We start from the raw sequence: 27,944 nt of genomic DNA, 5'->3' as shown, positions 1-27,944 counted from the left end.
TAAATGCAAATGATCATTTCCAGCGTCATCAGCATCTGGCTCGAGACTTAATTTGAACGCACCGCGCTGACCCCGAGCAGACGTCGGGCACTGTGTCTAAAATTAGTTTCTTCTCTCAGTCTCACCCCAATAGGAGGAGGATAAAGCTGCACGCTGCTCCCCGCTGAGCCTCAAGCACTGATTCTGTTTCCTGTTTCACCACCTATTGTGTCTCTGAATGCGTCCGTAGCTGCATGTCAAATACAATCTGCTGTAGTTTGCCGGAGCGATGAGGCTTTTCGTCCGTCCAGCTTCGCTTATCCTTTTCCTGAATGCGCTCATGAGGGGGCTTTCTCTAAGTTTCAGAGGCGGCGTTCTTATATGTGTGACATATGTTCAGGCGACTAAATGATTCACAACATGCAGGCCACAGTTTGCGCTCCATATGTGAAGTCTCTGTCGCTCTCATGACATGTTTTCATATTGTTAGACATGCCTGTTTGTGGGTGGTGTGCATTTGAACAGTCTTCACGCACGCCAAGCTGTGGTCCTGTTTCTTCACCTTCTTCCTGCACAGCGCTCCCTACTATTATAGTACAGCAGCATCCCAAATGTTGCTCCTTCATCTCCCCAGGAGCTCTCAATCACTCATTAAAATCCTGCACATTATCCTTAATAGGACTGACTCCCCAACGCACTACTGCCATTATAATATTTCCACAAATGTCCTCCTCCATGAATAATTGAAAGAAGCTGAAGATTGAACTAGTGCCCGAGGCGGAGCGGCATTTGTTTTGATCTGCCGGGCTCTTTTTAAGATAGCTGCACTGGCAGGCTTTTCAGCGCTATTGGCAAACAAGTGCGAGATATCAGCGGGGATGTTGAAGACTGCGAGCGAGTTCTGCTGCAACACGCCGTGAAAACACAGCACAAGGTCGGGGGGGTCACGTGCATCCCAGTGGCTCATTAAAACCCACCGTGCATTCTGTTTGTGCTGTTTTTGGTCTCAAAGCAGGCACACAACTTACTGTGGACTCTCCATGATAATTGAGTGACCTGAGCTGCTGTCGGCGCTGCCTTTGATTCATGTGTGATACCAGTTGCACTCCATACTTCACTGGTCACCATAAACTGGGATTAGTGTGGAGTGATGTGACAGTGATGGACGTCTTTCTCTTCTTCTCTCTCAGGGAAAGGGCGATTCTTCCGCTTCCGTTTCCCAGCCTTGCCTCTCCTCGGCATCAGCAAGCAGTCCCTGCCCCAGGAAGACCCCGACGCCGTCATGGTGGACTCCCCTCGCCACAGCGACGGCTCGGTGGCGACGCGCGACTACCAAATTCCCGCCACCCGCGAGAGCTGCAGTCCCTCCTATGCCAACGACACCCGCGCGCTCATCGGCCCCAGCCATTGCTCCACCCCCGTGTCCGGCCCTTTGGACCACTCGTCGCCCAAGGGCCCCTGGGACCGGACGTACCCGGACCAGGCCGTCGCCCAGACCCAACACCAGAGCCAGGAGGACACGCTCAACGCAGCTCCGTCCATCCCGGGCCTCACTCCAACCGCCTCCAGAGAGAGCGTGTGCAGCATTCGCAGAGCCTCCTCCGTCCACGACATGGAGGGCTTCGGGTCCAACTCCAAGATGCCGTTCAGGGACAGACACGCCAGCGAAGGTAGGAACCCCCCCTGCTCCCCTCAGCCCTCAGCGTGTGCTGGGAAGCAGCTTTTTTGAATATCAAACTGTTTTTAAGTAAATATTTGTAGATTGATGGAGAAGAAGCTGATGTATTCTTAAGATTAAGGGTGTGGATGGCGTCTCAGACACACGTTATTTAAATCTGATTATTGTTAAATTGATTATGTTAAATTATGATTATGTTAAATTTTAACAGTCCAATTTTGGCCTTTTACAGTGCGCAGTTTGCCAAGCGATGCCAGTAATAACAGTCAGATGTGCTCGATTCCCCAATGTTGTGTTTTACATTAAGGGACCCGTGAAGGAATTTATTACTCATGACAAACACGGCTCTATAATTTGGCTGTATTAATTACCGAGCTCCCCGCAGACCCAAAATAGGAGATGTGAGATTTGGCCTGCGAGTCTCTTCATCAGCATTATAGGCTGTCACCCTCTCTGCTGCGTGTTATTGATCCTCCCTTAAGTCAAAGTCACTCATTAGCCTTTTGGCCCTCATTTGGACGAGGGTAGAAGCACCCCAGACTGGCCCCGTTTCTTCCAGGCCAATCAGTCTACCCCCATCCCCTTATCTGCAGTCCTCATTCAAATAGCTCCCAGTGGCTGACACGGTAATATGTCTCCTTCACGGTAATGAATTGTTCATGGGTGCACTAGCGGGGATTTAACGCCAGCCGTCATTTGTCATCATAGAAAGGCAGAAAACCTTCTCTCACCTCCGCTCTCCACGTTTTTCTCTCCCCTCTCCGACGCTGTGTTGCCGCCATCAGACAATGGTCGCAACATTAAAGGTAACAAACGGCAGGCTGCCGCTTTTTAAGCTGTTAGCACGGATGCTACGTGTATTCTGCTGCTTGTTGCATGCGTGTTCCACCAGACTGAGGTCCATGTTGAATGCAAATGCCTCGGCGGGTGACTGACGGAGCCTCCAAACGCTGCCACCGAATGACTCAGTGTCTGTGCACGCGACCTGCTGAACCCCCGGCTGGGCACCCAGGGGACGGCTGAGGAAACAAAACAAAACTCTGACCTCTGCACGCGCTTGCATGAAGCAACGTATTGCATCTCTTTCCCTGCTTTTTGCTCATTGAAGAAAATCAATGAAGCTTTACGAGGCGATACCTCCCACTGTCTGCAACCTCTGGCTCCCCGCTGCCGTGTCTCAGTGAATGAATAGAAACCTGACTGCTGTTTCCGTTTGAACTCTGCGTGCTCGCCCTTGCCCTTTTCCCGTGGCGGTATGAAGTGCAGTGGAAGCGTGTGCTGCATGCAACATTATGTTACTCACAGATTATGACTTGATGCATTCATTTTGCTTAGGATCAAATGAGGAGTTCCCAAAATTATAAGTGTTTTTAAAGGTGCACACACAGAGCTGCTGATAAATGCCATAATGTGATATTTGAAGTGATGTCTGTGCCGTGACTACTGACCCTACAACCCAACCACCCTTCCACATCCCTCTTTCCCCTTTTACCTCCTGTTTCTCTCTCTCCTGGTTTGCCAGTGTCTCGCTCCTGGATGGCTGGGGGTATGGCTTCAGCTTTTCCTTTTTCAGTTCTTTTTTTTTTTATGATTTCTCCTCACTGTGGCATGTATGGAAGCTGTGCATGCAGTCTCTCATCCTCAGCTGTCTGTTTCTGTGTCCTTGACTCTCAATCACCGCACTGCACTTGGTGAAAAGGGGGAGAAAATAAAAAACAGTGCAACCCTCCCTCTGCTGGCTCAAATGGCTGAATCAGCAATCCTGTTTTTCACTTTTTCTCACTCATCTGGCCACATGTCAGCGTGTCACATGTTGTCGAATGCTCTCACAACAAGGCGGGGAGTTGTGGAGGACATCGCGTGGCAGGGACGTTTCGTGAGCTCACCGCACTGATAGATGGTTTGACTGACCGTGTGAGGTTGCATTCTTTGATTGTGCATTGAATCATTCTTTTCTTTCACCGACAGTGTTCTCCATTAGTTTTTAATGAGAAGCCTTGAAAGGCCTGTTCACCTTAGACGGGTCAATCAGCGGCTGTCCAGTTTGTATTTCAGTGTCTTGTATTCTCAGTGTTGTGTTGTGGTTGAACTCACTCCAAAAGTGAGGCCGCTCCATGCTCACTGCTCATGTCACAGATGAACGCTAGACCGTTCTCTGATGTCCACGATTCAGATCAACAGTAGGCCAAACACGGCGCGAGCTGCGGCAGCTTCTAACGGCGACACCCTCCCTCTCTTTCAGGGCCGCTCAGCCAGATCAAATCCAGCCTGCTCGGCTCCACCTCCGACTCCAACCTCAACAAGTACAGCACCATCAACAAGATCCCCCTCATCACCCTCAACTTCTCTGAGGCCAACAATGAGAAGAAGTGCCCCTCCCCTCCGTCCTCAGAGAAAACCATCATCGCCCCAAAGGTCAAAGACCGCACACACAACGTCACCGACAAGGTCACGCAGGTGAGACGCTAACCGGGGAAAGCTCCTCAACGCCGTCCGCCCTGACGGTCCGACATCACCGCTGCAGAGATCTGTATCCCGGGTTAAAAATGATGCTATTAAATGACAGTTATTTTTTAGAATTTGGCTGGGAAATGATCATCCTCCGTCAGTGGGACACAGAATGATTTACTGTTGGTGCATGAAGTGGAAATAAGACTTTCAGTTACTTCTCTAAATGAGCCCGTGAGGCACATCAATAAATTAGCACTGGAATTAGCTTCTATGACTTTACAATCGTTCCAAGGACATTATTATTATTATTGTGGTGGAAATTCTTGTGAGCTGAAGGAGGGAGTTCACCAGGAGACTTCAGATGTGTTATGCAGAGGTATTTATTGCAGGCTTGATGCATCAAGGAGAAGTTGACGAGCAACACAATGTCCACAAGTGAACCAAGGTAGTGCCACACCAATTCTCAAGATGTCCGATCTAATGGGGTGTATTAATGCCCCCAATGTCACATGTTTTCCCTTCTATTCCTTGAACTATTTCCCTATTATGTATATTCTGTACCCTCCTTCTACATTTCTGGTACTCTATTGGATAGTCAAAGCCCAAACAATAGCTCATGCCATACTTACGTATGCCCTGACATCCATCCCTCTAACTGAGGACACTTTTGACCTAATTCTCTTAAAATGTCTCCTCACATTCCTCCTTGAATTGGTCCGATATCAGTCTATACAGTTTATCTGCAAGACCTTGGCTACCTCACGAGGAGAGACTTCCTATCTACTGTCTGCTAGAATGGCCTCCAAATATTATGTTGATGTGTCTCTGTCTGAGGCCTCTGTGTTGTCCAACCCTGAGACTTTTGGGCGCCTTACCACAGAGGGCCTGTGATAGAAAATTCCCTCACAATTATTATTACATTGCTGCTGTTTTTGACCACAGCTGTTTGTGAAGCCGTCATGCTGCTGCTGCTCGCTCTCGGGTCTGATCTCTTTCAGGACTGGAGTTCAGCTCAGTCATCCAGATTTTTTCTATTGTTATTTCAGCACCTGCACGTTAGTCTGCATGCACAAACATGGATTGCATGTCCGTCCTCTGGTGCTCTTTCTGATTTTTTCCCTTTTAAAAGTCCAGCTAGGATTGATCAAATCGTGTTCATCCAGGTTAAAATTCCCATAAGACACAACACATTTGTTCCCCCTCTGTTTAAATTTGATGTTACAAACTCTAAAGAGCAAAGTTACGCACGACTCAGAGGTTATAGTATGAAATCCATCTGTTGGGAAGCTCTTAGTCACGATTGTTATGGGTTCGTTTGCTCAGACTAAAAATAAAAAACAATTAGTGGGCACATGCAGTTTGCATTCATTAATAATTCATACCACAGATTATGTGTTGACTCTCAGAGGCTGTGCACACTGCAGAGGAGAGACTTTGGGATTGTAACGTTCATCATATCATTTAGCATCGTCGCAAATCACAGCATCCACATCCTCCCGCCCGTCCCCCCTCCACCTGCCCCCGCCATGATTAATTGAAACTCAACGGGCCCGATACCTAAAACATCAGCGGTGTCTATCACTTGCAGCGGATAATCAGGGATACTCTTACCGGCAGCAGACGGCGTCCAGAGCTCAGGATATATTTCTAAAGTTACGGACAGGGTTAGAGGTTATTCTCACCTTCCCTGCTGCGGCGGAGAGGCAGCGCGGAGTGGACAGGGACTGTGAGCTAATGGTGTTCCCAGGGGGGGAGGTAGCTGCCCCAGGCCGCTGATTAGGTCTCGGTTTTGCATTTTGCCCATTAACGGCGTAACGGACAGAGGGCACGGAAATTGACCCCTGCTCACGCTCAAAGCCAACTTCAGCTGCGGGCCTTCGACCGGAGCCAGAGGCGGAGCCGGGGTGGAGCGCGGCACGGCGCACCACGCTGACCTCTCCATCCAGCATTAAAGTCAAAGTTATTACGCAGCAGAGAGGGCAGGCCGGCTAATGTGATTTTAATGGCCTTTTGTAACGTGGTGGGCGAGAGGACCTGGAAAGCGGTTGTTCTGCTTCGTCGGAGGCAGGTGTGTGCACATAAAAATTAGTGCTGCCACCGCTGTGCAGTCGTGACAATCTAACATCCCGCCATTGATTCCTCTGTAATCTCCTGCTTCCCTGTGTTTACAATTACTGCTCTGGCTGGAAATTGGCTTTCAAATACCAGTTTGTATGCATACAGTGGCAGCTATATGCTCCTTCTGTGACTGAGCATGTGGTGTTCAACACAGACTGTCATGTCTGTGTTTGTTTACTGCTGAATCGACCACAGTAAGAAGCAGATAATAAGTCGTGGGGGGATTGCGCATCTCCGTCTTCCTCAGTTTAGGTGTGTAAACAGTCTCCAGACACCTGACTGTGAGAAACACAGACCAGCAGATGTCCTGAAACCGACTCCAGACTCCTGTGAAGCCGCGATCAAGGCGTCTGAGCAGACACGCTCTCATCTGGCCTTGGCTGCCTTCACGCCACAGGCAGATGGAGGCTTCACCCAGGAAGCTGGTCAGCGAAGAAAGAAAGCAGCTCTCGTGCTGTTTCTCGCGCTTTGTACGTCTCGGCGCTTGCAGCTCGAGTCTTAGATGTCCACAACTTTCCATTATCTCATTTTACGCTGCTTGGGGTTTTCTGAATGTGAATCAAACCGACAGCACGTGCATCGTTTTTAATGATGGAGCCACATGATCATCCACAGGAACATGAAACAACACTCCACCCTTATGAATAATAGCCGAGCCCTGATAGGGCACACCGAAAAGACCCGGAGAAGGGGGGAGAGCTGATGCTCATTTGCATATCGTTTGAGGCCAAGCCAAACGCAGAACGCGCCTCCTATCATCCCACAAGAGAGGGTTCATTTGTGCCAAGTGCACATACTACAGTAGGTAGGTTAAATAATTAAGATGGGATCTTTTATTTAGGAACAGATTGGCTGCAGCACGTTAATCCAGAGCTGTCATCCTGCCAACGGATGGCTTCCTCGCGGGCTGAGCGGTAATGGATCCATGCACGCAGAGCGCTGCTGGTGCAGTGCAGAGTTACCATCTTGTTTGTATCATAAACTGCGTGATGGCAGAACGGCGTTCGTGTCCGTGCACAAATTCAGACACGTCGGCGAAGGCGATCCTCAGCGTGCAGCAGCCTTCCCGCTTCCTTTCCAGCAGAAACCGGCTGAAGGACGCGGGAATCGAAGCGCGCTTGTCTGAACGTCAGCAGCGATTACACGTTGTGTTGTGAGTGTAATGAAACAGCTTTTAATGAAGTGGCAGCCCGATGAATAATAGAACACATTCCCTTTGTCTGCCCGTTGGGTTCTTGATCGATTTCAGAGGTTATCCCGTATCGGGGGATAAAAGCGTTTGACCCTCCCCATCACTCAGAGGGCAGGAGTTTCTAATAACCATTTCAATTATTAACACTTGAGCCTTTCCTGGTGCTATACATCATCCTCCTGCCCCCAGTCCTCCCCTCTCAATCACAGGGGTGATGAAGGTGATCAGGGCAGAGATAAGGCTGCACACAGTAAGTGATGGCTGCCAGAACAGTCGTTTTAGTTTCTGCTTTCCTGTTCATCCCTCTCTCTCTGCGTTCCTCCTCAGAGCTGCAGTCACCAGCAGGGAAAGCCACGGCCTCAAAGTTCCCGGCTATTGAAGTGACACTTGGATGAATAGATGTATCCTCAGCCCGCACCCATAATTACCTGCAAGTCATTGCGACTCTTATCCGAAATGGTCCGTGACGCCGCTGTAATATCGCTGTTAAAGGCTATTGGGCTGTATATGCTAACTGCAATAACACAGATAATGATAGTGACATCCAGGCTGGCTGGAATGGATTATACTTCCGCCCTCGATGCAAAACACCCAAGATTTTATGCACGCTGTTGGTTTTTGGAGTTTTCATGCACATTTGTTGTTTGTATTTTCCCCCAGATCACGATAAGAGTTTTACTCCCACAGCAGCAGCTGCGCTCTGCGGATTTCCTCAAGGTTACGAAGCCGCGGCTGCTCCGCTCGGATTATGTGAAATAATTTTTTAATGCATAGTTAAAATTTCAAATAGAAGCCGTCTTTTTTCATCCTTCACTTAACACATGAATGATTTATTTTGGGGGGGGGGGGGTTCATGCCTGAAGTCATCTGCTCATGCAAGGCTTTCTGTTCGTTAGGCCTGGATTGGACGCTACGTGCAGCGTGTTGGTCTTAATGCTGAAGCTCCTGCAGCTCCTACAGCCAGATTACTCCCATGTCAACAAACATGACCTTTACGTGACCCGATCTTCACTCGTTTGTCATAATGCAGTTCCACATACGAGAGGGCGCAGCTCGTGCTGTGCTGTGCTGAGCTGTGTTTACATATTACTGAATTTAACCTATTTTCTTGAACCACAAGCATGTTTAAGATTCTTCCTCTGTTCATGTCAGCGGAAGATTTCATGCAGGAATGCTGCACAGCCGAGAGTTAGACAACAGTTTGGTTCGTTTGCATGAGGAACTTGGATATTTGTGGTGCATTTTGACAGATTTTGTGGAAAAAATCTTCAAAATTGAAGTAGCAGAGTCTGAGATATTATGAGTTTGACTTCTAAAAACACATGTTCCTACAGTTCCCACAATGCATAGCCTTGTAACCGCTCACGGGGCGCAGAACGAACGATGAGATGGACGCTGGAGGAGGTTGATCATTTCTCCGTCTTCCTCCTCAGGTTCTCTCTCTGGGTGCAGACGTGCTGCCGGAGTACAAGCTCCAAACGCCAGGCATCGACAAGTGGACCATCCTTCACTACAGTCCCTTCAAAGCGGTGTGGGACTGGCTCATCCTGCTGCTGGTCATCTACACGGCCATCTTCACGCCCTACTCCGCCGCTTTCCTCCTCAACGACATCGAGGAGCAGAGGAGGCGCGAGTGCGGCTACTCCTGCTCACCGCTCAACGTGGTGGACCTGATCGTGGACATTATGTTCATTGTTGACATCCTCATAAACTTCAGGACCACGTACGTCAACATCAACGAGGAGGTGGTCAGCCACCCGGCCAAGATCGCCATCCACTACTTTAAAGGCTGGTTCCTCATCGACATGGTGGCCGCCATCCCGTTTGACCTGCTCATCTTTGGCTCGGGATCGGACGAGGTGAGAGGGGATTGGGAGGTGATGTGACCTTTGTCCTCCTCAATGTAGAAGACTTTAATCGACCTCTGTAGGTAGATACTGAACGCATAATTTAAGATTTGATTCAAGAGTTATTTCTAAAGTGTAACTTGACTGAATGGCTGCCAGCGTAATCTTCACATCCCTGGAAGTGATCCTGCACATGAGCCAAGCAAACTGGGTTGTGTTTTGGACGGGGACACGGGGGGACGACTGGCGGGATGAGACGGTCCTGCGGGAGCTTTTAGCAGCGAGAGAAGTTTTAATTGATCTGCGATTTCACTGAGCCGTGTGAACTGTTTTCAGTGTGTCAGGAGCCAACGCGCCTGTTGATCAGCAGGAGAAATAACGAATCAAACGACGTGTCTCATGTGTCCATAAGCGCAGAGGACTCTGTGGTTGGTTTGGGGCTTGTTGCTCACAGTTTAGTAAGTGGCTAGAGACTACAGGTGGAGCAGATACCTGCTGTAAAGAGCTCGTAGCAGTAATCTTTACTCTACCTGTCTGGCATTAATGATGATTACTAGTCCAACTTCCCCAAGCCGCGTCCGTCCTCGGTCACCCCTGTGTCAGGACGCGAGGCCACAGCTCCAGCAGTGATGTGTCCGAGCAGCTTTTTGACGCTCTGATCTGACGCTCGGCTGTCACGTCAAAGCCAGACCAGTGGCTCAGAAAGGTCCCCGCCTTCCTCACCGTGAGGCTGCGTATGACACCTAGGCTCTCTGGCTTAAAATGCCAGGATGTGTGATGTTAGACCACCCAAAACACCCCAGATTGACGTGTGTGTCGAGGGCGAGGCCCCCAGATGTTGGTCCACCGGTTTGCAGAGTCATTATTTACCAGTCGGCGTGCGTTCCTGCGAGGGAGTCCGTGGCCGGAGGCTGGCAGTGAGTGGCAGGTGGAGAAAAATGAGCAGACAGCGGCACGGTACTTCTGCACGATGCATGTCCTCGTCATGCAGCCGGACGGGCGGCGCGGTGACAGGATGTGTCCAAATCACACAGCGACGGGATGAGAACGACAAAATATATTTTTAGCTCCAGCACACGCCCAAAATAACATCCATGAACAGTTTTAGCTCTGGTCTTTAAGGCGTGTTTCTTGTGCAGAGACGAGGACTATTTTTAGACATAATCTCTTGCACCTTTGTTGCCTGGAAACCGTCTCTGACAATATGTTGAGTTTTATTTCTCTTTTTTGCTGATTTGATTAGAAACATGGCAGTTTGAAATCTCCCGTGAGAGCTTCTCCATGCGTGTGGGATGTCAGCTGTGCGGGCTGGCAAATGAGAAGCGGCGCGGTGCTGAATTTACCTACAGGAGCCATTTGAGCCCCTCTGTCATTTTCATATCAACGTCCTGTTGTGATAACATGCCATTGTTTGCCTGGTTTGTCCATATTCACATGCACATAGTGTTCAAATTTGAGGTAAGTGCAAATGACGGAGGCTGCTTGTGAAAATTGTCTCTGAGCCAGAATTCAAATGCAGTTTTCCTTGAATCCTGAGCAGGTAAAGAAGATTTGTGCACTAAAAAAACGAAGTCGAGATGTTTTAAAGCATCCCACGTGCACAAAAACTCTTTCATGGCAGATTTCCCTGATTTATTTCCAAACCCTGAGTTTGTTTAGTCAGATTATAAACTGGGCTTCGGCTTTGGTTGGAGCAGACTGCACAGAAATGCACTCCAGCTCCGTTATTCTGCAAAAACCTGCAGCGTCGTCTGTGCTAAACAAAGCCGAGGGAGGTAACGAGCAGCCCCCACAGTCTAACCTGTGCACACACAGGAGCCACAGAGGATTTTTATTATATCTGCTCAGACATTAACGCAGCTGTGCGCCGTATGTTTTCTCTTTAGATCAGATGAATAAGCAAAACAGTATGGTTGACCTGCTGTGTGACCTCTGCAGCTCTGGTGTACAGGGATGAACCCACTGAGCGAATCGCCAATCCTGCAGCTTTCAGCTCAATGTTTTGTTTTTCTGGGACGCAACTTCGCCTCCTGCTCGCTGCTCTGCCAGCTTGTTTTCTGCTGCAGCGTTTTTCAGTGAAAGAATCAGCAGCTGACAGTCAGAGACGAGCTGGTGGAAAAACGGTGAAGCGTTTAGCAGCTAAAGAGCCAGATATTTCCCCCGAGGAGATTATGGAGCTGAAAGGAGGGTAAATATTGGACTGGTGGACACAAGCACGACTGCAAATGAATGCTAATGTAACTGCGGGATGTGTGAGTAAACAGCTGTTTGCTCACATCTTAAGAAGTTCAGTGTTCCCATGAGTCAGACGCAGGCAGGAAGAGTTCCCGCCATGATGGTCATCACCTTGTGTCCATGGACACAGAGTCGAAAGGTTACATCACAGCCTTGGTTGACTCTTGGTGCTTGAAAGTGGCCGGGCGAGCCTGGAAAGCCACCGCGGCAGATGGCCAGAGGGATATTCAGCAGATATGTTTTATACAGCTGCTTGCTAATGGGAGCTTTAGCTTCGCCTCTCAGCCCCAAACGCCTCCGACTTACTGTAAGCCCAGATTTTAATCAACATTACACTGTGTGGGACACATCATACGGCGAGCGCCGCGTCAGCTGTGTGGGTCACTCGGTGGCGCCACACCTGAGGCGGCGCGTGCTCACCGGCGACGTTCATCTGTCTCTAGATATGATTCATTCACTGCTCGCTCAGTTGTCAGTGAAAGGGCGTGCTGGCCGGATGCACAGCAGTGAATGATGGCGGTGATTTCGAGGTGAGATTGGGAGGATGGAGGCTCTTTAATGGACCCATCAGAAGCAGCTACAGCGCCCTTCCTCACCGTGACGGAGACGAGCTCTCCCTCATGAATCATCTTCCTCCCTGCTTCCAGCACTTTGAATAATCATATTTACCCACAACTGAACAAGAGGCCCAAATAAGCAAGTGTAGACGCCAAGAAGCACAGTTACTGCAGGAGGCAGGATGAAGGGGAGTGGTTGGACCTGTTAGCGTTCTCTGGGTCTCACTTACTGTGTTTACAGATTACGCCATACTAATAGATCACAACCTGTCATGGCTGCACGTTCTCCCCAACTCTTCCTCCAGTAGCCTTAATTGAGTCTGGCTAGAAAAATGAGACGGGGGGGATTAAAGCGCTTTGAATTAAAGTGAACAGAAGGCAGCGTCTGTACATTGTGATGCATGCATGCGCCCCTGTTCGCGTATGCATCCTGATGGGCTGCTTACACGCTGTTTCCTTCCCGTCGAGTGGCTTCAAGGCTTTGACAAACGTTCCAAGCTGCTGATGTTTATGTTTTTTGTTTTTTTTTCGAGCTAATTTTTCCACCGTCAGATGCAGTTTCACCACCGGCCAGATGAATGAATCACCAGACTCTCCCTCTCGCGCTGATTTGCACGCTAAAAGCCGGCTCTATCGCGACTGCAGAGCCACGGGCGGCCGCGTCTTAGTCGGTGAAGTTGTGTTGACACTGAGGGATGCTGAGAGCTTGAGAGATCTGTTTACACCAGCAGGAGTGATCCACTGTCTGGTCTTTGTGTCTCGTACGCGTGAATAAGATTAAGCTCTCTTGAGCTACATGTGTTTTTGAATCTCTAATCCGGATCTGATCGTCCTCCTGACCTCGACCCCCGACCCCTGACTCTGAGAGAAGACAGCCGGCTTGTTCACTTTGATTGCAGGTTGTTACCAGTGATGGCCTCGCAGGATTTTTCTGTTGCGATGTAGAAATCAGATAAGAAACGCTGGGTCTGAATTAGAAATTTAGAGCTTTTTGACATTTAGAGTCTAGACGTCAAATGATCCAGTATTTAGTTTTTCTTCTTCCCTCTCACACTGATCGCCTCCGACCCCTCAGATTTACCTTGAGACCCTTCAGAGGGCCCCGACCCCCAGGTTGGGGACCACTGGACTGAGCTAGCAGTGTATTTGGAGCAGTCACACGCTGATGCGTCAGTATTTACAATCTAATAACGTCGGAGTCGTATCAGCCTCAGGGGACGTTTTACTGCACAATGAGTTTTGGTACTTTCAGTACTTTTGGCTCATAATATAAATAGTCGGGGTGGATTCAGGGAAAACAGCAGATCTGAGCACATTTTACAAACCATACATCAAGCTATGGCTCACTTTACACACATAACTGTTTGTTTTTCATCCCAGACCACCACTCTGATCGGCCTGCTGAAGACGGCCCGCCTCCTGCGGCTGGTGCGAGTCGCCCGTAAGCTGGACCGCTATTCAGAGTACGGGGCTGCCGTCCTCATGCTGCTCATGTGCATCTTCGCCCTCATCGCCCATTGGCTGGCCTGCATCTGGTACGCCATCGGCAACGTGGAGATGCCTTACCTGGAGCATAAGATCGGCTGGCTGGACAACCTGGGGGTGTCCATAGGTGACCCTTCTCGCTCTTTAGTGCCCTTTTAAGCTTTAAGGACGCAGTTTTTGATGCCAAACGCTGTCATTCTCATTGCAGGGAAAAAGTACAACTACAGCGACCCCAGCTCAGGCCCCTCCATCAAAGATAAGTATGTCACGGCGCTCTACTTCACCTTCAGCAGCCTGACCAGCGTGGGCTTCGGGAACGTCTCCCCCAACACCAACTCTGAGAAGATCTTCTCCATCTGCGTCATGCTCATTGGATGTGAGTTTCAACCCAGACGAAAATCCACTTTCTGCTGAACGCACTGATACGAAGCGATAGATGTTTACTTTGTTAAATGTAGAAGTTTTCCCGAGGTGTCAGGTAGGTCTTTCCTAGAGAAAACGCTGACACGCAGGAAGCAGCAGAGGTTTGTTTGGCAGCTACTGTGCACGAGCAGCCTTGGCCGCCGTGGCTCAACGGTACCCTTTATGGCCTCTCTCCCAGCTCTAATGTACGCCAGCATCTTTGGGAACGTGTCCGCCATCATCCAGAGGTTGTATTCAGGTACGGCCAGGTATCACCTCCAGATGCTACGGGTCAAAGAGTTCATCCGCTTCCACCAGATCCCCAACCCGCTGAGGCAGAGGCTGGAGGAGTACTTCCAACACGCCTGGACGTACACCAACGGCATCGACATGAACATGGTACGCGAGGGCTCGTGTGTCTTAGCTCAAAGTTTGCTGGTGCTTTCCTTTGTTGCTTCCTCTCTCTCTCTCTCTCTCTCTCTCTCTCTCTCTCTCCAGTATCATTTGTGTGAGTTTGAACCATTTCTGCCCAGTTTCCCGTCCCTGAAAAAATGCTCTTACCACGTCGTGAGCCGCTATGTCACTGGCATAGTATAACGTTTTCATCCCGATTATACTGTGCGACGTTCAGTCATAGCCACAAGTGAAGCGAAAGCCACAGTTACCTCTTCTGTGCACAGTAACTGTGACTTTCCTCATCATGATACTGTTCATGGTACTTATATAAGTTTGTCTTTTCCATGTCTGCCTCATGTCAAATGGAATGACCCCACCACTCTGGTAAGAGCAGGAGGTACATGTGTTAACACAACTAATGCTGATATGACTGTTCCTCAGTGGTAGAGCTTCATCTCACTGTGTCTGATAGCAGTAGTGTCGTTAGCCTTTAGCTTCACGTGCAGATAGCAGTAATGTTTTAATATGCCAGTTGTTTAATTAATGCCCCCAACGTGCATGTTAGTGGAGGACATCTCCCTCAGTGTCTTATCTGTACATACATCAACACATACTGTAAACACTTGCTGTGATGCAACATCACGGAGGGATTTACAGTATCTACTCGTGCATGCTGGGTACTGCAGACGGCACACAGAGTGCTGGAAGCGTCTCGCAGGCCACACTGATTGTCCATTACCGGCAGACTTGCATGTGGCCTGCCTCAAGGTCCCTTTTTGCATGAAATCTGTGTATTCAAACACAACCCCATGATATTCATCTGGTACCAGAGACAGTGAATCACGCCTGTGAGAGTGGGCACAGCCTCGCCGGGCGCTGCCAGGTTTCCCTCCCACCGCGGGAGGCTTGGCTGCACGCTCCGCGGTGGCACCTGCGCTTGCCAAATGTTGTTCAGTCTTTCCTTTCCAAATCTACTGGTCAGTTTTCGTCCCGAGCAAACAAAAAGCGCGTCAGAGCCGCGAAACCAGTTCAGGCTTCGTTCCTTTTTGCTGTGCTCGTGTCATTCGCACATCGCATTTTATGTGTCAATGGCAAAGTTAAGAGGTGTGTTTTTTTATTTATTTCTCCTTTCTACCGTCCCCTGTGTGTCCTGGAAGCCCCTCCCCTCGCCCCCCAGTGTCTGTCCTGCTGTTAAAGTTTGACAGTGTGGTCCCTCACAGTCCGCTCTCCTCGTGCAGGGGTCCTTAGTTGTTTTGTCAGCGGTCACTGTGTTTTTGTCTTTGAAGGGTAAGTGTGTTTTTACGCATCAGGAGGTCCTCACAAACATGTTAAATTTAACGTTAAATATGTTTGATTGTATTTTCAACAGCCTCCCAGGCTAATGCGGACGGGAAGATTACGGATCAGAGCACTGAGATAAATCCAGCTTGCATGTGTGTCAGGTTGTAGCTCCATCATCGCAGCACATGAAGGCAGAGAAACAAATGTGCCAGACAAACAGGAGACATGACAAATATTGAACCTGTGCTTTGAGTTTGTGCTGTCGTTTATCTGCAGCGTCTCAGCCTCTAAGTGTTCTGTCTCGTGTGTCGTCTGCTGCCAAAGCTGCTGAAAGGCTCAGTGAGTCGTAGCTCCGCGTGGAGAGACGGTGCAGGCTGCTTCTGCTGCAGGGGGATAGCAGGTTTTGAGAAGAAGGAAAGAACACAAGTGGCAACAAATATCTCTGGAAATCTGGTCGATTTGACCTGCAGCTTCACCCCAGAACCAAAATTCAACACATTATAAATGACTGCACACACAGACAAACCCCCTCCCCCACCATTTCCATCACATCTGACCACAGTCACGTCTGCTTTGACCCGTGTTTCACGCTCAGGTCCTGAAGGGTTTCCCCGAGTGCCTGCAAGCGGACATCTGCCTCCACCTGAACAAGAACCTCCTCCAGGGCTGTAAGGCGTTTCGTGGAGCCACCAAAGGCTGCCTGCGGGCGCTGGCCATGAGGTTCAAGACCACCCACGCCCCCCCTGGAGACACCTTGGTCCACAGCGGAGATGTGCTGACGGCGCTCTACTTCGTCTCCCGCGGCTCCATCGAAATCCTCAAAGACGACGTTGTGGTGGCGATCCTGGGTGGGTGGCGTACACCTCCACACCTCCACACTGCATAACAAACATTTCCACAAGCGTGCCACGCTCTAACGGTCAGGTCAGGTCAGGCGTAGACATCAGCTTTCTGCCTCAGTTCAGCCAATCGGCATTTAAGCTCCTACGACCCGAACAAAGAGCTGTATTGATCCCATAATTGAGTCGCACACCGACAAACGAGTGCAGTGAAAACAGCTGGATGACACGATGGATGTGTGTTATTTAAAGGGACTTAAAGGTCTGTCATGGAGTCACGTGACCAGGCAGCTAGCTGTTTGAGCTAAGCTAACGGTGGTAGAGGTCCTACTGCTTCCATGAATGGAGCGACTGTACGCTGAGCACCAGCATTTAAAAGGAATCTGTTAGCTCGTCTGACGATGTGAGGAGTGTCAGTGTGGGACGAGACACAAGTACACACCAGTGATGCAGAGACTTGGTGACATTCGTCCAGTGAGTGTCTAAACATCTCTAATTAGCCCAGTCAGTTGTGATGCTGAGCCAGTGTGGAGCTCCAAACACTTCAAACGCAGCCAGAGACGAGTACGTCTGATAGCCCCGCCGCTGCCGCCTGTTCAGCTTCGCCTGAACTCGCCTCCGTAGCGCAGACGCGGGTGGGCCGGCTAAATGAAGATGGCTCCGTTGTGCTGTGATACGGCTGGCTTGGCAGCTGAGATCCCCGTTGGGTGCGCTGGAATAACTTACTTCAAAGAACACTGTGATCGCTGCCGCCTCACTGCCGTCGTGCCTCAGATGAAGGGAGAGGACAGCAGCGAGTGGGGGAGGACACACGGTGGGACGAGGGTAACGGAGGATCTGCGTCGATGGGGACGAAAGAGAGCATGATTGCTTTCAAATAGAGATGGATGACAGTAGAAGCAGGAAGGGACTGAGAGCCGAGCGAGTGGGCGGGACAGGAGGAAGAGACAAGTGGTGGGAGGGAAAGACGAGGAGAGCGGAGGGAAGATTGAGGAATTCAGGAGAGAGACGAAGAGCCAGAGGGAGGAAGAAAGTTAGCCGCTGTGGTGTGATGACACGCTTTCATCCCAGTAAATCTCCTCTCCTCGCTTTTTTTTTTTTTTTTTTTTTTACACCTTTTTAACAGCTGTTTCCCCGCAGCCAATAAGGTTTGGCGAAAGCCGCAGACACAATAGGGTCACGATGAGCGAGAAGCACCGAGGGTGAACTTTTAGGTCGCGCACAGCTCAGCACGTTGGCTGCGCTCCGGCGAGAGAAGTGCTGATGCCTGGGTTTTCGCTCTGCCGTGCACATGCACCACTGTCACGTGCTCACGTACGGCGCTGCACCACGCCGCAAGCCGAAAATGCAAAGGGCTTCGTTTGCAACGGCGAGACAAATGTGACCCTCTGCACAGCAGCGTTAGAGCTGATGTTGTGGACTACGGAAGCCCATGCATGTGCAGACAATCATCACGTGAAGTCTTATTAAATCCGGTTGTCTTGAAAATAAGAAACATCTCTTGATGAGGGTGATTTGGGTTTTAATAACCTCTTTAATAACTTGCTGTCTGACAGACATGTGGTCGTCACTCGGCGCACGGAGACGGGACGTGTGACTTCCACGCGGGCTGGCTGGCATTGCGTAAACCCTTTTTTAGATGACTGTGATGCCCTTTAGCCTCTTTAACTTTCTCCAGCTTGTCTGCCGGGTGGCGTCTCTTTGTAGGTCATCACGCTCTGCGCTACGTACTGTAGGTAACAGCCTCTGAAGCTGCCTCCTCTGGATGCTCCCCAACGAGCCCAGAATAGAGGCAGAGAGAAACTTCTGTCCTTTGTTCGCTTATTCTTCATTGCTCTGCTCTCGCCCTCAGGTAAGAACGACATCTTCGGCGAGATGATCCACCTGTACGCCAAGCCGGGGAAGTCGTGCGCAGATGTGCGGGCGCTGAGCTACTGCGACCTCCACACCATCCAGAGGGAGGAGATCCTGGAGGTGCTGGACATGTACCCGGAGTTCGCCGACCACTTCCTCACAAACCTGGAGCTGACCTTTGACCTCCGCGATGAAAACCCCAAGGTAATGGAGGTGGCGCCGGCAGCTGGAGGAAGGATGGATGGATGGAAGGCTTTAGTGAAAATCAATCTGCTTTGCTTTACAGTAAGACGGCTCCTGGTCAGGGCCATTAACTTAAATTAAACAATCTGCTCCTCGGACCGAATCTCTGCCACGTCCATTTCAGATGGATTAATGGCTTTTTTATGAATTCTCCTTCGATTTATCCGGGATTCTGGGAATGAAAGCACGGGGGGCTAATTCAGACGTTTGCTGGAATACAGTAGAGAGCATCAGTCAAGCTGTGGACGGAGGACACGATGTAGACTGTAACTGTGATGGAGCGAGCGTAGCGGAAAGACGCGGCAGGCCGCTGGCGTTATGTGAGCGAGAGGCCGCGTTAGTCAGCTGTTTTATTTATCTTCTAACACGGAGTGGGAAGTGCACTTTGTGTCGGCCTTCTGTTATTTATTCAGGGACGTGGAAAGAGGAGACAGGAGAGGAGACGCGAGAGGGTTCTGGTAGGATTACATGAAAAACAGGAGATACACGCTGATCCGACAAGAGCAGCGAAGTTTGTCTTCCTCAGTTAATGTTTCAATGGTGAAGATCTGATCCCAGACCAGTCTCGAGACATGTGTGTCATGGCTCAGTGTGATTATGTGTTGTCCTTTTCCCAGGCAAACAATCAAGGAAGTGACTCCAATGAGGACGAGTGTCCAAGACGAGTGTCCTACAAGAGGAAATCGTCCACAGGTCAGAGACACAACAACAACAACAACAACAACAACAACAACAACACCAACACCGCCGCCACTTCTGCTGCTGCTGCGCCATGTTTAGCTTTTAATTCCAAGACAGTGGTCAGTAAGTCACATCTCAGTCCTGCTGCAGCCTCGTTAGAGTATTGAGACTGGCCCCACTAAACCAGAGTGTTTAAATGACATTTGTGCACATTTGGCTGTGTTCGAGCCTCCAATCCACCTCAAAACACTGAATGATGACATCATCAGGTACCTGTCAGGTATCTGACGTTTGCATCAGATGTTTGTTCACTTTGCATTTTTAACTCTTTCTTGACATTTTGCAGACAAACTCACTCATTTAAAAAGGTTTAATCAGTGACAGAGGCATGCAGAACTTTCAGCTCTTGCAGCTAAGACGACACGAAACCCCGGTGCTTTAAATTTGAGCACGTTATTAAAAGAAGGCGGGCTCGTGTTTTGGTGTTGCAGTGACTCTGAGCTCTGCCAAAGATCGATGTTCATAAAGCACGAGAGCTGCACGCATGATTTATTCTACTCTAAGTGCGGTTATTTGTGTACCTCTGGCTTTGGCCTCAGTGAAGCCGATGGCCTGTCGATTATGAAGAGACGCTCCCGCTCAGATGAGATCAGCCTCCACCTGTGCACGGAGACTGGGTGGAGCAGAGTTAATATAAGACCTTCCTCCGTGGCTCTTTAAACTGTGAGGGGCCGAGGAGGGGCTGTAATGTTTGTCTGCCCCCATGCTTTTCACATGGAAGATCTTAGTAGCACAAGTGACGGTTCCATCAGAGGGATGTTTCATAAAGCCAGATGACCAGTTAAACCAGGCTCACTTCAGTAAACCAGGCTTAGCACTTTGACCTAAGCAGCCTCCGTACCGTCAGACCGCAGCGCCGCGGTGCGTTTGAGCGACCTGCACCGTGGGAGCGCTTGTAATTTCGAACAGCCTGGAGACTTGGAGACGCAGCCTCCGCACAGGCAAATCTAATTGGTCGCCATGGTTACAGGCCGTCTGAAAACGGTGTCTCCCAGTATATCACGAGCAAGGACAGAGACTGTCCCCAACAGTCCATTTCACAGTCCAGCAGCCGGCTGTCCTGCCTCCGCCCGTCAGGTGTGAAGGTGCAGAGCTCCGATGAACGGCGCTCGTTTCACTGCGCACGCACTCTCACCTTGTTTGTCCTCAGTTGAACCCGAGATCAAAAACAGTCTGTTGTCAGAGATAATGAGTCAACCCCGACGTCCCCAGAGGAGGACGAGGCAGAGACGCCAGCGTTCCCCCAGCAGATCTCCTGACAGCCGTTTCTCCCTGCAGGCGCCCACAACAAGGAGCCGGCGGCCGCCTACTGCAACACCAAGATCTACACCGAGGAGAGGAGGGAGTCCGCCGAGGAGGGAGAGGACGCCGAGGACGAGGAGGAGGAGGAAGGCAGGGAGGAGGAGGAGGAGCAGAGGCCCTTGTGTTCTGGTGTGCTGGGATACCCGGTGGTTAGGGACCACGCCCTGGGCCTGGGGCTGAGTGGCGCCTCAGACTCAGCGCCCGGGGACAACGCGCAGAACCAGGCGTACAAAGGTGAGGACGGAACATCCACCACGTCTTCCTCCTTTAATTCAGTCCCGAGATTCATTTCTGAGTCCAACACTTCCCAAAAAAAAAAAGAGTTTCCATAAGCAGATGAACAGAGGGGGCGGCTGTAATTACATTTGCGTTCAACAAATGAGCATCTTGTTCAAACAGACACCAAATTTCCTCTAAATCTGCGAGCTCGCCCTCGAAAGTTTCACTCCAGAATGGTAATTGGCTCAGAAGTTAATTTAGAAAAGCCCCCAAAAAAATCCCTAAGCCCCAGAGGAGGAATGTCACACCTATTAAAAATCCAAACATGGATTATGTGTCATTATGGTGAAACCTCAAACGCACTCAGTAATAAAACCTAAGAGGATTATAACCAGCAACCGGTCTGGGGTCACCCCCCTTTTGATCGGAGGTCACGACCAAATAAAGGATTTACAGGAAACCTTCTGTAAAATCACGGCTGTCTTTTTAGGAAATCTGAGGTTTTAATTCTTCCTGCAGCCGCAGAACGAGTTAGGAGTTAGAAAATCCTGCGTTCAGCAAACACACCACGACCTCTTGGCAGAAGATGCCGCTGTGCTATCAGGCCAAACCCCCATAAACTGCACGCACATGCACACGCAGGTGTTCCCTACATCTCAACCGCCAAGTAAAACTGGGCGTGATTCCTTGCTCAGATGAGAAACCCGCGTGTTGATTTGAGGGTAATATCCCATAATTCAGCTGTCGCAGCCATAAGAGGATTTCAGCCAGAAGAGAGAGCAGAACGATATTGATTCCCATAAACAAGCACACAGAAAATGTCTATTTAATCTGCAGCCATCGCTCGCAGGAACCCAAAAGTAGGAGGGCAGAAATCCCGCAGAGGGTGCGATTGTCAGCCGAGGTCAGATGTGTGTTTTCCTCTGTGGGCTCGATGTTTGGATTCAGGAGGCGGTAAGCTCATCAGAGCTTAGCCAGAGCTAAATGATGAGAAGGCACAACACAGGAAAGATGCTTCCCCCGAGGCGCCGTTCTAATAACACAGATCATTTACCCTGTGTGTGTGTGCGTGTGTGTGTGTGTCCCTGCAGAGCTCCACGCAGAGGAGTGGGTGCGTCAGCAACCTGATGAGGGTGGCGAGGAGTCGGCCCGGTGCCAGGAGACGCCGGCCGGGGACGACGACAGCGACACGGACCTCACCTACGGAGAGGTGGAGCAACGGCTGGACCTGCTGCAGCAGCACCTCAACAGGTGGGCGGAGGAGGCAGCGGCGGCGGTGAGGGGGGGGTCATGTGGTCAGCCGCTCGCAATCTGTGTCCTCATTCGTTTAATCCGTCTGTGGCTTTGTCTCAGATCCCATCAGGTTCAGACGACGTGATGAGAATCACATCCTCACACCTTTCAGAGGAAGCTGGTTTGACACGTCCACAGTGTGTTTGGCTCCAGGCTGCATGAGCGCTGTGTTGCATTGTGGGTAGCGTGGGTGACATCAGCGGAGGGCTCCTCTGTTAGTTTTCGGTCCCACATCGTTTCAAACTCTGAGCAGGAAGTGATGGTTCAGATGAGGCTGCTGACCTTTACGGGGACGCCTTTGAGATCCCGTTTGGCTTTTTATTTTTCTCCATTCGTCATCTTTCAGAGCCGCCGGCACAAACCCTCGCAGCTCTGCCTGTAATTGGCTGAAAACTGGCAGGCAGACATTTTAAGGCCAGACGGCCGTTAAAGCAGAGGGGGGAGCAGCTCGGTGTGATTCTGGGCTGATACAGATGAGGGGGAGGCAGACAGTCAGCGGCTGTCTATTTATAGCACGCAGCAGCCACGAGATGCCAAGCCTCCTGACGTCATGCTGCGGGGTCGGCATGGTGGGGGTCACGCCGAACGTCCAGAGTTTGGATGGCGTTGTGGAGATGTGAGGCAGACCACGGGCGCTGCGGCCAAAGCGTTTCTGTGCACGTATTGTCCTCTGAAGAGGCAAACAGGAAGCTGGCACGGCGACAGAGGCATTCCCCTCCGCTGGCTCGCTGCTTTCTGCTGATGGGCTGAGAAAACGTGGAGAAATGAGGTGAATCACCACCTGAGATGCTGCGCGCCATGATGTAACTTGCTGCATTGGGTGATGACACATAGTGCAGATGTTCAGGTCCAGCAAAGCTCAAAGGCTGATCCTCACTTCAGTTCAGTTCCAGCTAAAATCAGCTTCACCTCAACCAGCTTTTACTATATAATACTACAGTATACTGTACTAGTTTTTCTGCAGATGCAGTACTTTTGGCTGATACTCTTGTACTTGAGTCTGACTTTGCTTGTGATGGAGTGTTTTTACTGAAGTACAGGATCCTTCACTCCTCAGACTCACATGTCAGAGGAAACAGAGGTACTGTAATGTTTCTGAAGAAGCTAGCTGCCCCCTAGTGGTTGGTATCAGCATTGACCGGCTGTCCAGAATGAATCACTGTGCGTATAAACATACTCTTCTCCATCAGGACGTTGACGCCGTTCACCACTGGCAGAAAAGTAGGGCAGAAGATAATAACTGTCATGTTAATTATTGGGCTGCCAGTCGACGGTGATGATGAGATGAAATTATTGATCCCTGTGGAGAAACTGGGTCAGTGCAGAAGCAAGACGAATGGAGCACGAGCAGGCGTTCAGACCGCGGCGCTGATGCAGCGCTGACGGCATCCCAGCAGGGATGGGAGGTTTCAGGGCGCCGCTTTGATTCTACTGTACTGAGAGCAGCTGTTAGTCATCAGCATGTTGATGAGTATTGATTAGGAACACGGAGCATGTAAACAATCAGCTCTGCACTCAGTCAGCTGCATAAACTGTCTTTGTGTTCATCACAGGTCCACAAACACGCCTCATTTGTTTTTCTTTTGGTTCCATGTTTTCCTCTCTGGCCGTCAGACTGGAGTTGCAGATGACCTCAGACATCCAGGCCATCCTGCAGCTCCTCCAGAGGCAAACCACGGCCGGGCCTCCGGCCTACAGCACCGTCACCTCCAGCCCCGAGTACCAGAGCCCAGCCATCAGGGTGCAGCCGGCGTCGGCGGTCCAGACAGACCTCAGCCTGGCTCCCGCGCCGCCTCGGCCTCAGGTACGCTTTGCCCTGTCTCAGCGCTGAGCTGGGGGGGGGGGGGGGGGGACACACTTTAGTGTGAGGTGACATGCAAACAACTGCAATTAGTGTTTTACTCAGATTGAGTTTGGCAAGAATCAATAAATTAAATGAGGTGGTCCTTCATCCAGGAGACAGTCAGAGTGCTGTGGACAGCACAGGACGACGGCCTCCTCCACCCCACTGAGTGCTCAGGAGGTCGGGCAGCAGCGAGTCCTCGAGCCTGTCATGACGTCTGTTGTCACTGAGAGCATTTCACTTAGATAATAACAAGTTTAATCACTTAAAATACAGCCAGCAGTCAGAAATCGTGCAGCAGTGTGGCTCATGGTATCAGGGGACAGGGGACAGGGTCTGCTGGCTGCAGGTCTTCCTCCTGATGTCCCTTCTTAATGTGGGTCCAGTCCTGGAGCTGCTGTCCAGTTCAGCAGTCAGTCTGTAGAAGCATGTTGAGCTGATTCAATGATGTGTGCGCTCTGAAGGAGCTCTGACGCTGTACTCTGAGGTGAGCCGAGGACACTGGGCCGTCTTAAAACACTGTCCTCGTCTCCAGTTTGACGCTCTGGCTCGGCTGGTTTAGTCTGAACAGGCGTCTGTACGGTGGCTGTTTCCTTTGATGTGTCTGACAAACGGCTGATGACGCCCACTGTCTCCCTCAGAGCCCTGGCCCAGAGAAGACCCAGAACCAGTCCAAAGAAGCCTGCCCGGTCCTCCTTCACACAGAGACTCTTCCAGACGGGAGCTTTGCTGGGCTGCTGGAGGACGACGGGGACACGGAGCAGAGACTCGCTCGCCACAGCGCGGACTCTCCGGAGCAGCTGGCGAGGCTCCCCTCGGCCCGGCAGGCCTCTCTACCCGACGTCCCCGGCAGCTCGGGAACGCTGGGACTCCACAGACCAGTTTCTGACCCGGGGCTTCCAGGAAAGTGACCCCCCCCCCCCCCCGCCCTCTGCGCTCTCTCTCAAGCTTGACTCAGGGTCTAAGGAAGAGACTGAATATGCAAAGGCAAACAAACTGTAGACTTTCTTCCTGTCTTTTTGGGAACCCTTCCAACTCTCTGGTGTATAAAGGTCATTTATACAGAGGTATTTATACACTATATTACTACCATGTATAAAGCCCCCCCACCCCGCCCCTACCGTGTACATAGGTCACATAGATCACTGCCAGCACCACGAGGCACCTGATGAGCTTTCCTCTCAGAGATATGCATGTTTTAGTGAGTCACGGTTTCTTTCTGTCGTCTGGTGCATGTTCCTCACCGGGCTGATGGCGGTGCGCTCGCAGACCGCTGTAGCTCTCCAGTCTCCTTTTCTACGACTCCTCGCCCTCCGCGGGGACGAAAGCTACTTGAAACTCCCTCCGAGGCATTTCCTTATCACGCTCGGCGGCTCCAAGCGATGGGAAATCTTACTCGGCTCCAAATGAATAAAGCGGTGTAACAATAAGGCGTGCGGAGGCTGCGCGGACGTCCCATAGCACAACAGACTTCAGCCAGTCTCTGAGAGCAATAACCACGAGACATTTCTAAAGTTTAACATGCTGTGGAAGTCATTTTCTCCAACCTGAGCACAGGGAAAAGCATCTCTCTGCAGCCTTTTCTCTCATGTAACGGCTCAGCCTTCACACGCAGGATGTTTCAGTGTAAATGTTCCAGAAGTTCAAGTTTAAATTTGAGGATTTAGTAGATTTAAAGACATAGAATGAGCATATAACCACTTAGCATCATATCAATATTACATGAGCATGGATGTGGGGTGTTAGGAGTCCAAAAGGACTTTAACGTGCAGGCGGTTTGGGGATTCGACTGTCCCCTCACCAGTGTGTTTAACTTCTGACTGCAGCTGTGAGACAGTTGGACAGCAGGAGACACCCTGAGGGACTCCCACGTGGTAGTGTGTGGTTGCATGCTTTAGGTCTTCCATTATCTTTTTCTAATGTAATCATCACTGACGAAGCTCTGTCAGGAAAAAAAAAGACTAAAAACAGAGCGATGTTGTGGGCGGAGGACTCGGCTCAGCTCGGCTCGGCTCGGCCTCGGATAGCCTTAGCTTTATAAGCCTGCTCTAGCCTTTATCCATCCACTGCAACGGACCTGCTTCTCCACCGTCACGCGTGTAAATGTCCTGAAGCGTTTTTTTAGGCTGACCTGCATGAACACTAAATGAGTTAGTCCTTTTAGTTTTGTACCCACGCACTGCATGGAGACCGCGCTCGACTGAAGGGTGTAAAGGTGTAGAGACCAGGGTTCGAGCTATTTTTCTAAAACAAAGCGTTTGATTTGCCATTATTTTTCTATGTACCTGATTTCTTAGTCAAGCCCTGAGCTCGGTGAGGACGGAGCGGAGCGCCGGGGGGGGGGGGAGCTGATGCCTGTCAATGTAGCAAGTGAGACGTCAGCGGCAGGTAACGGCCGGAGCTCTGTGCTGCGTTCACTGTCCTCAGCTGCTGTTGCACGTTGATTTGTCCCTCTGAACTCGTCCACCAAAAGGCCGAGCGTCACTCTGCGCAGAGGTGTGAGGACGCGGGATGAAATGTCCTGATTAATGTGGATCTGAGGCGGCAGTGCAGGTGTTTCCAGCGGAGCGCGGGCTCGGTTTCCTTTGCTAAGCTTTCTTTCTTTCTTTCTTTCTTTCTTTCTTTCTTTCTGGAGCACAGATGTAGAAGAAAAGTTGCTAAAGCCGAACTGGACGCGCCGTCCGCTGAACTTTCTTGGGATTTGCAAACTTTTGCACAGAGATTCGAAACTCGCTGTACTGGATCTAAAGGTCACTTTTTGAATCTAGTGCTGTTCACAATTGTTTTTATGCATTTTTTAAATGTTTGCCACTGTATTTTATACAACGCAACACTCAACAGCTACTTTGAATGTTTCTGTTCTGAACTCTATTTAAAGAAATATATTGTGTAAATAGATTTTGGGGGGAAATGCACAATTGTATAATGAATAAACAGAATGCATACTGATTAAAAAGTATTTATTATGAGTAACAAAATATGATCTTTACTATGACATGGCCTATGTGCAGGTGACTTCACTGCAGGTTGTACAGGTGAGATGTGGAGAAGAAGAAGTTTCCAGCTGCAGACTGTGGAGCTTGTGAACGTGGTGCAGCTGGACAGTAATGCTGTTTCCTCTCATGAAGCGCAGCGCTCAGTCACTTTGGCTTGTTATCAAGTGAATGCAATTTCCAAAAATCAGAAGCGCACCCAAAAAAAAAAACTAACAGGAAGAAATAATGCACAGGTGAACGTGGATTAGCTTTAGCAGAAATGTTCAGTGTATAAGTCAAATGTCCATCGTGTCGTCTGTAAGCGGTAGCTTTGAATCACGACGCTGCTGTTCTGATAATGATTCTTATGTCAGACGGTACATTCAGAGGTTATTATGGCACAATAGGTGTCTCACAGGTTAGATGAGTCTTACAGTTTGACCCAAAGTGTTATAGAAATCAATAGAAGTTATTTATTCCACTAAATCTGTCAAAGCCCCGTTTTTAAAGCCCCTATGTGTACAGAACACTTTCCAAATTTATCTAACGCTAATGTCCTATGCTGCCTGAGGCTTTTATTTTGAAAATTACCCACATAAGGGCTTTAAAAACACTGAAATGTCTAATAATCCCCCTCTAATGTGGATACATACTTTGTATATTTATATATTTTTATAGATGTGTGCGTGCACCCGATACATCTTCAGCACGTTCCCGTGCGACAGACGACACTGAAGCGTTACAGCAAGCATTGCGAGCGGTGAGCACTTTCCTGTCGCAGCTCCGTCGATTATACTGGCCTCCCTTTGCATTCCTGTGAGGTGGCGATGCTTCTGCACCGCTGATTGGCTCGTCAGATGCCCTGATGGTGTGGGACGCACAGTGGCACTTAGATGGCCATTGTGCAGAGGATGAACTGTGGACAGGGACAGGAGAGGACAGGACAGGACAGGGTCAAGCCAAGGCTCTTTAAAGCTGCCTCACAGTGACTGCAGCTTGTTGTCAGCCAGCCTG

General features: G+C 50.1%; 2 protein-coding genes across 7 annotated transcripts in view; one reads left to right on the top strand and one right to left on the bottom strand.

The window, feature by feature from the left end:
* The window catches only part of kcnh7 (potassium channel, voltage gated eag related subfamily H, member 7), a 52,723-nt gene extending 25,794 nt beyond the window's left edge, over window positions 1-26,929 (top strand). Inside the window, exons 4-18 of one of the 5 annotated variants that reach the window (XM_070994091.1) lie at window positions 1,170-1,649; window positions 2,443-2,463; window positions 3,180-3,203; window positions 3,900-4,114; window positions 8,852-9,277; window positions 13,438-13,669; window positions 13,751-13,918; window positions 14,144-14,343; window positions 16,226-16,469; window positions 18,313-18,518; window positions 19,175-19,250; window positions 20,577-20,834; window positions 21,911-22,070; window positions 23,727-23,916; window positions 24,597-26,929. In XM_070994091.1, coding sequence (XP_070850192.1) covers window positions 1,170-1,649; window positions 2,443-2,463; window positions 3,180-3,203; window positions 3,900-4,114; window positions 8,852-9,277; window positions 13,438-13,669; window positions 13,751-13,918; window positions 14,144-14,343; window positions 16,226-16,469; window positions 18,313-18,518; window positions 19,175-19,250; window positions 20,577-20,834; window positions 21,911-22,070; window positions 23,727-23,916; window positions 24,597-24,866 — 3,170 coding nt within the window. In that variant the 3' untranslated portion in view covers window positions 24,867-26,929. Of the gene's footprint in view, window positions 1-1,169; window positions 1,650-2,442; window positions 2,464-3,179; window positions 3,204-3,899; window positions 4,115-8,851; window positions 9,278-13,437; window positions 13,670-13,750; window positions 13,919-14,143; window positions 14,344-16,216; window positions 16,470-18,312; window positions 18,519-19,174; window positions 19,251-20,576; window positions 20,835-21,910; window positions 22,071-23,726; window positions 23,917-24,596 lie in introns of all 5 variants that reach the window. The other 4 variants (XM_070994090.1, XM_070994093.1, XM_070994092.1 and 1 more) reach the window with 4 other exon arrangements.
* The window catches only part of LOC139352059 (grancalcin-like), a 142,265-nt gene that overhangs the window by 108,372 nt on the left and 5,949 nt on the right, over window positions 1-27,944 (bottom strand). Inside the window, exon 8 of one of the 2 annotated variants that reach the window (XM_070994107.1) lies at window positions 27,815-27,846. In XM_070994107.1, the coding sequence (XP_070850208.1) occupies window positions 27,820-27,846 (27 nt within the window). In that variant the 3' untranslated portion in view covers window positions 27,815-27,819. Of the gene's footprint in view, window positions 1-26,895; window positions 27,847-27,944 lie in introns of those variants that run through there. The other variant, XM_070994106.1, reaches the window with a different exon arrangement.

This window comes from Chaetodon trifascialis, chromosome 24, assembly GCF_039877785.1.
Source record: "Chaetodon trifascialis isolate fChaTrf1 chromosome 24, fChaTrf1.hap1, whole genome shotgun sequence".
NCBI lineage: Eukaryota > Metazoa > Chordata > Actinopteri > Chaetodontiformes > Chaetodontidae > Chaetodon > Chaetodon trifascialis.
Note: the sequence above shows the minus strand (reverse complement) of the source record. Positions and strands in the feature narration are given on the sequence as shown.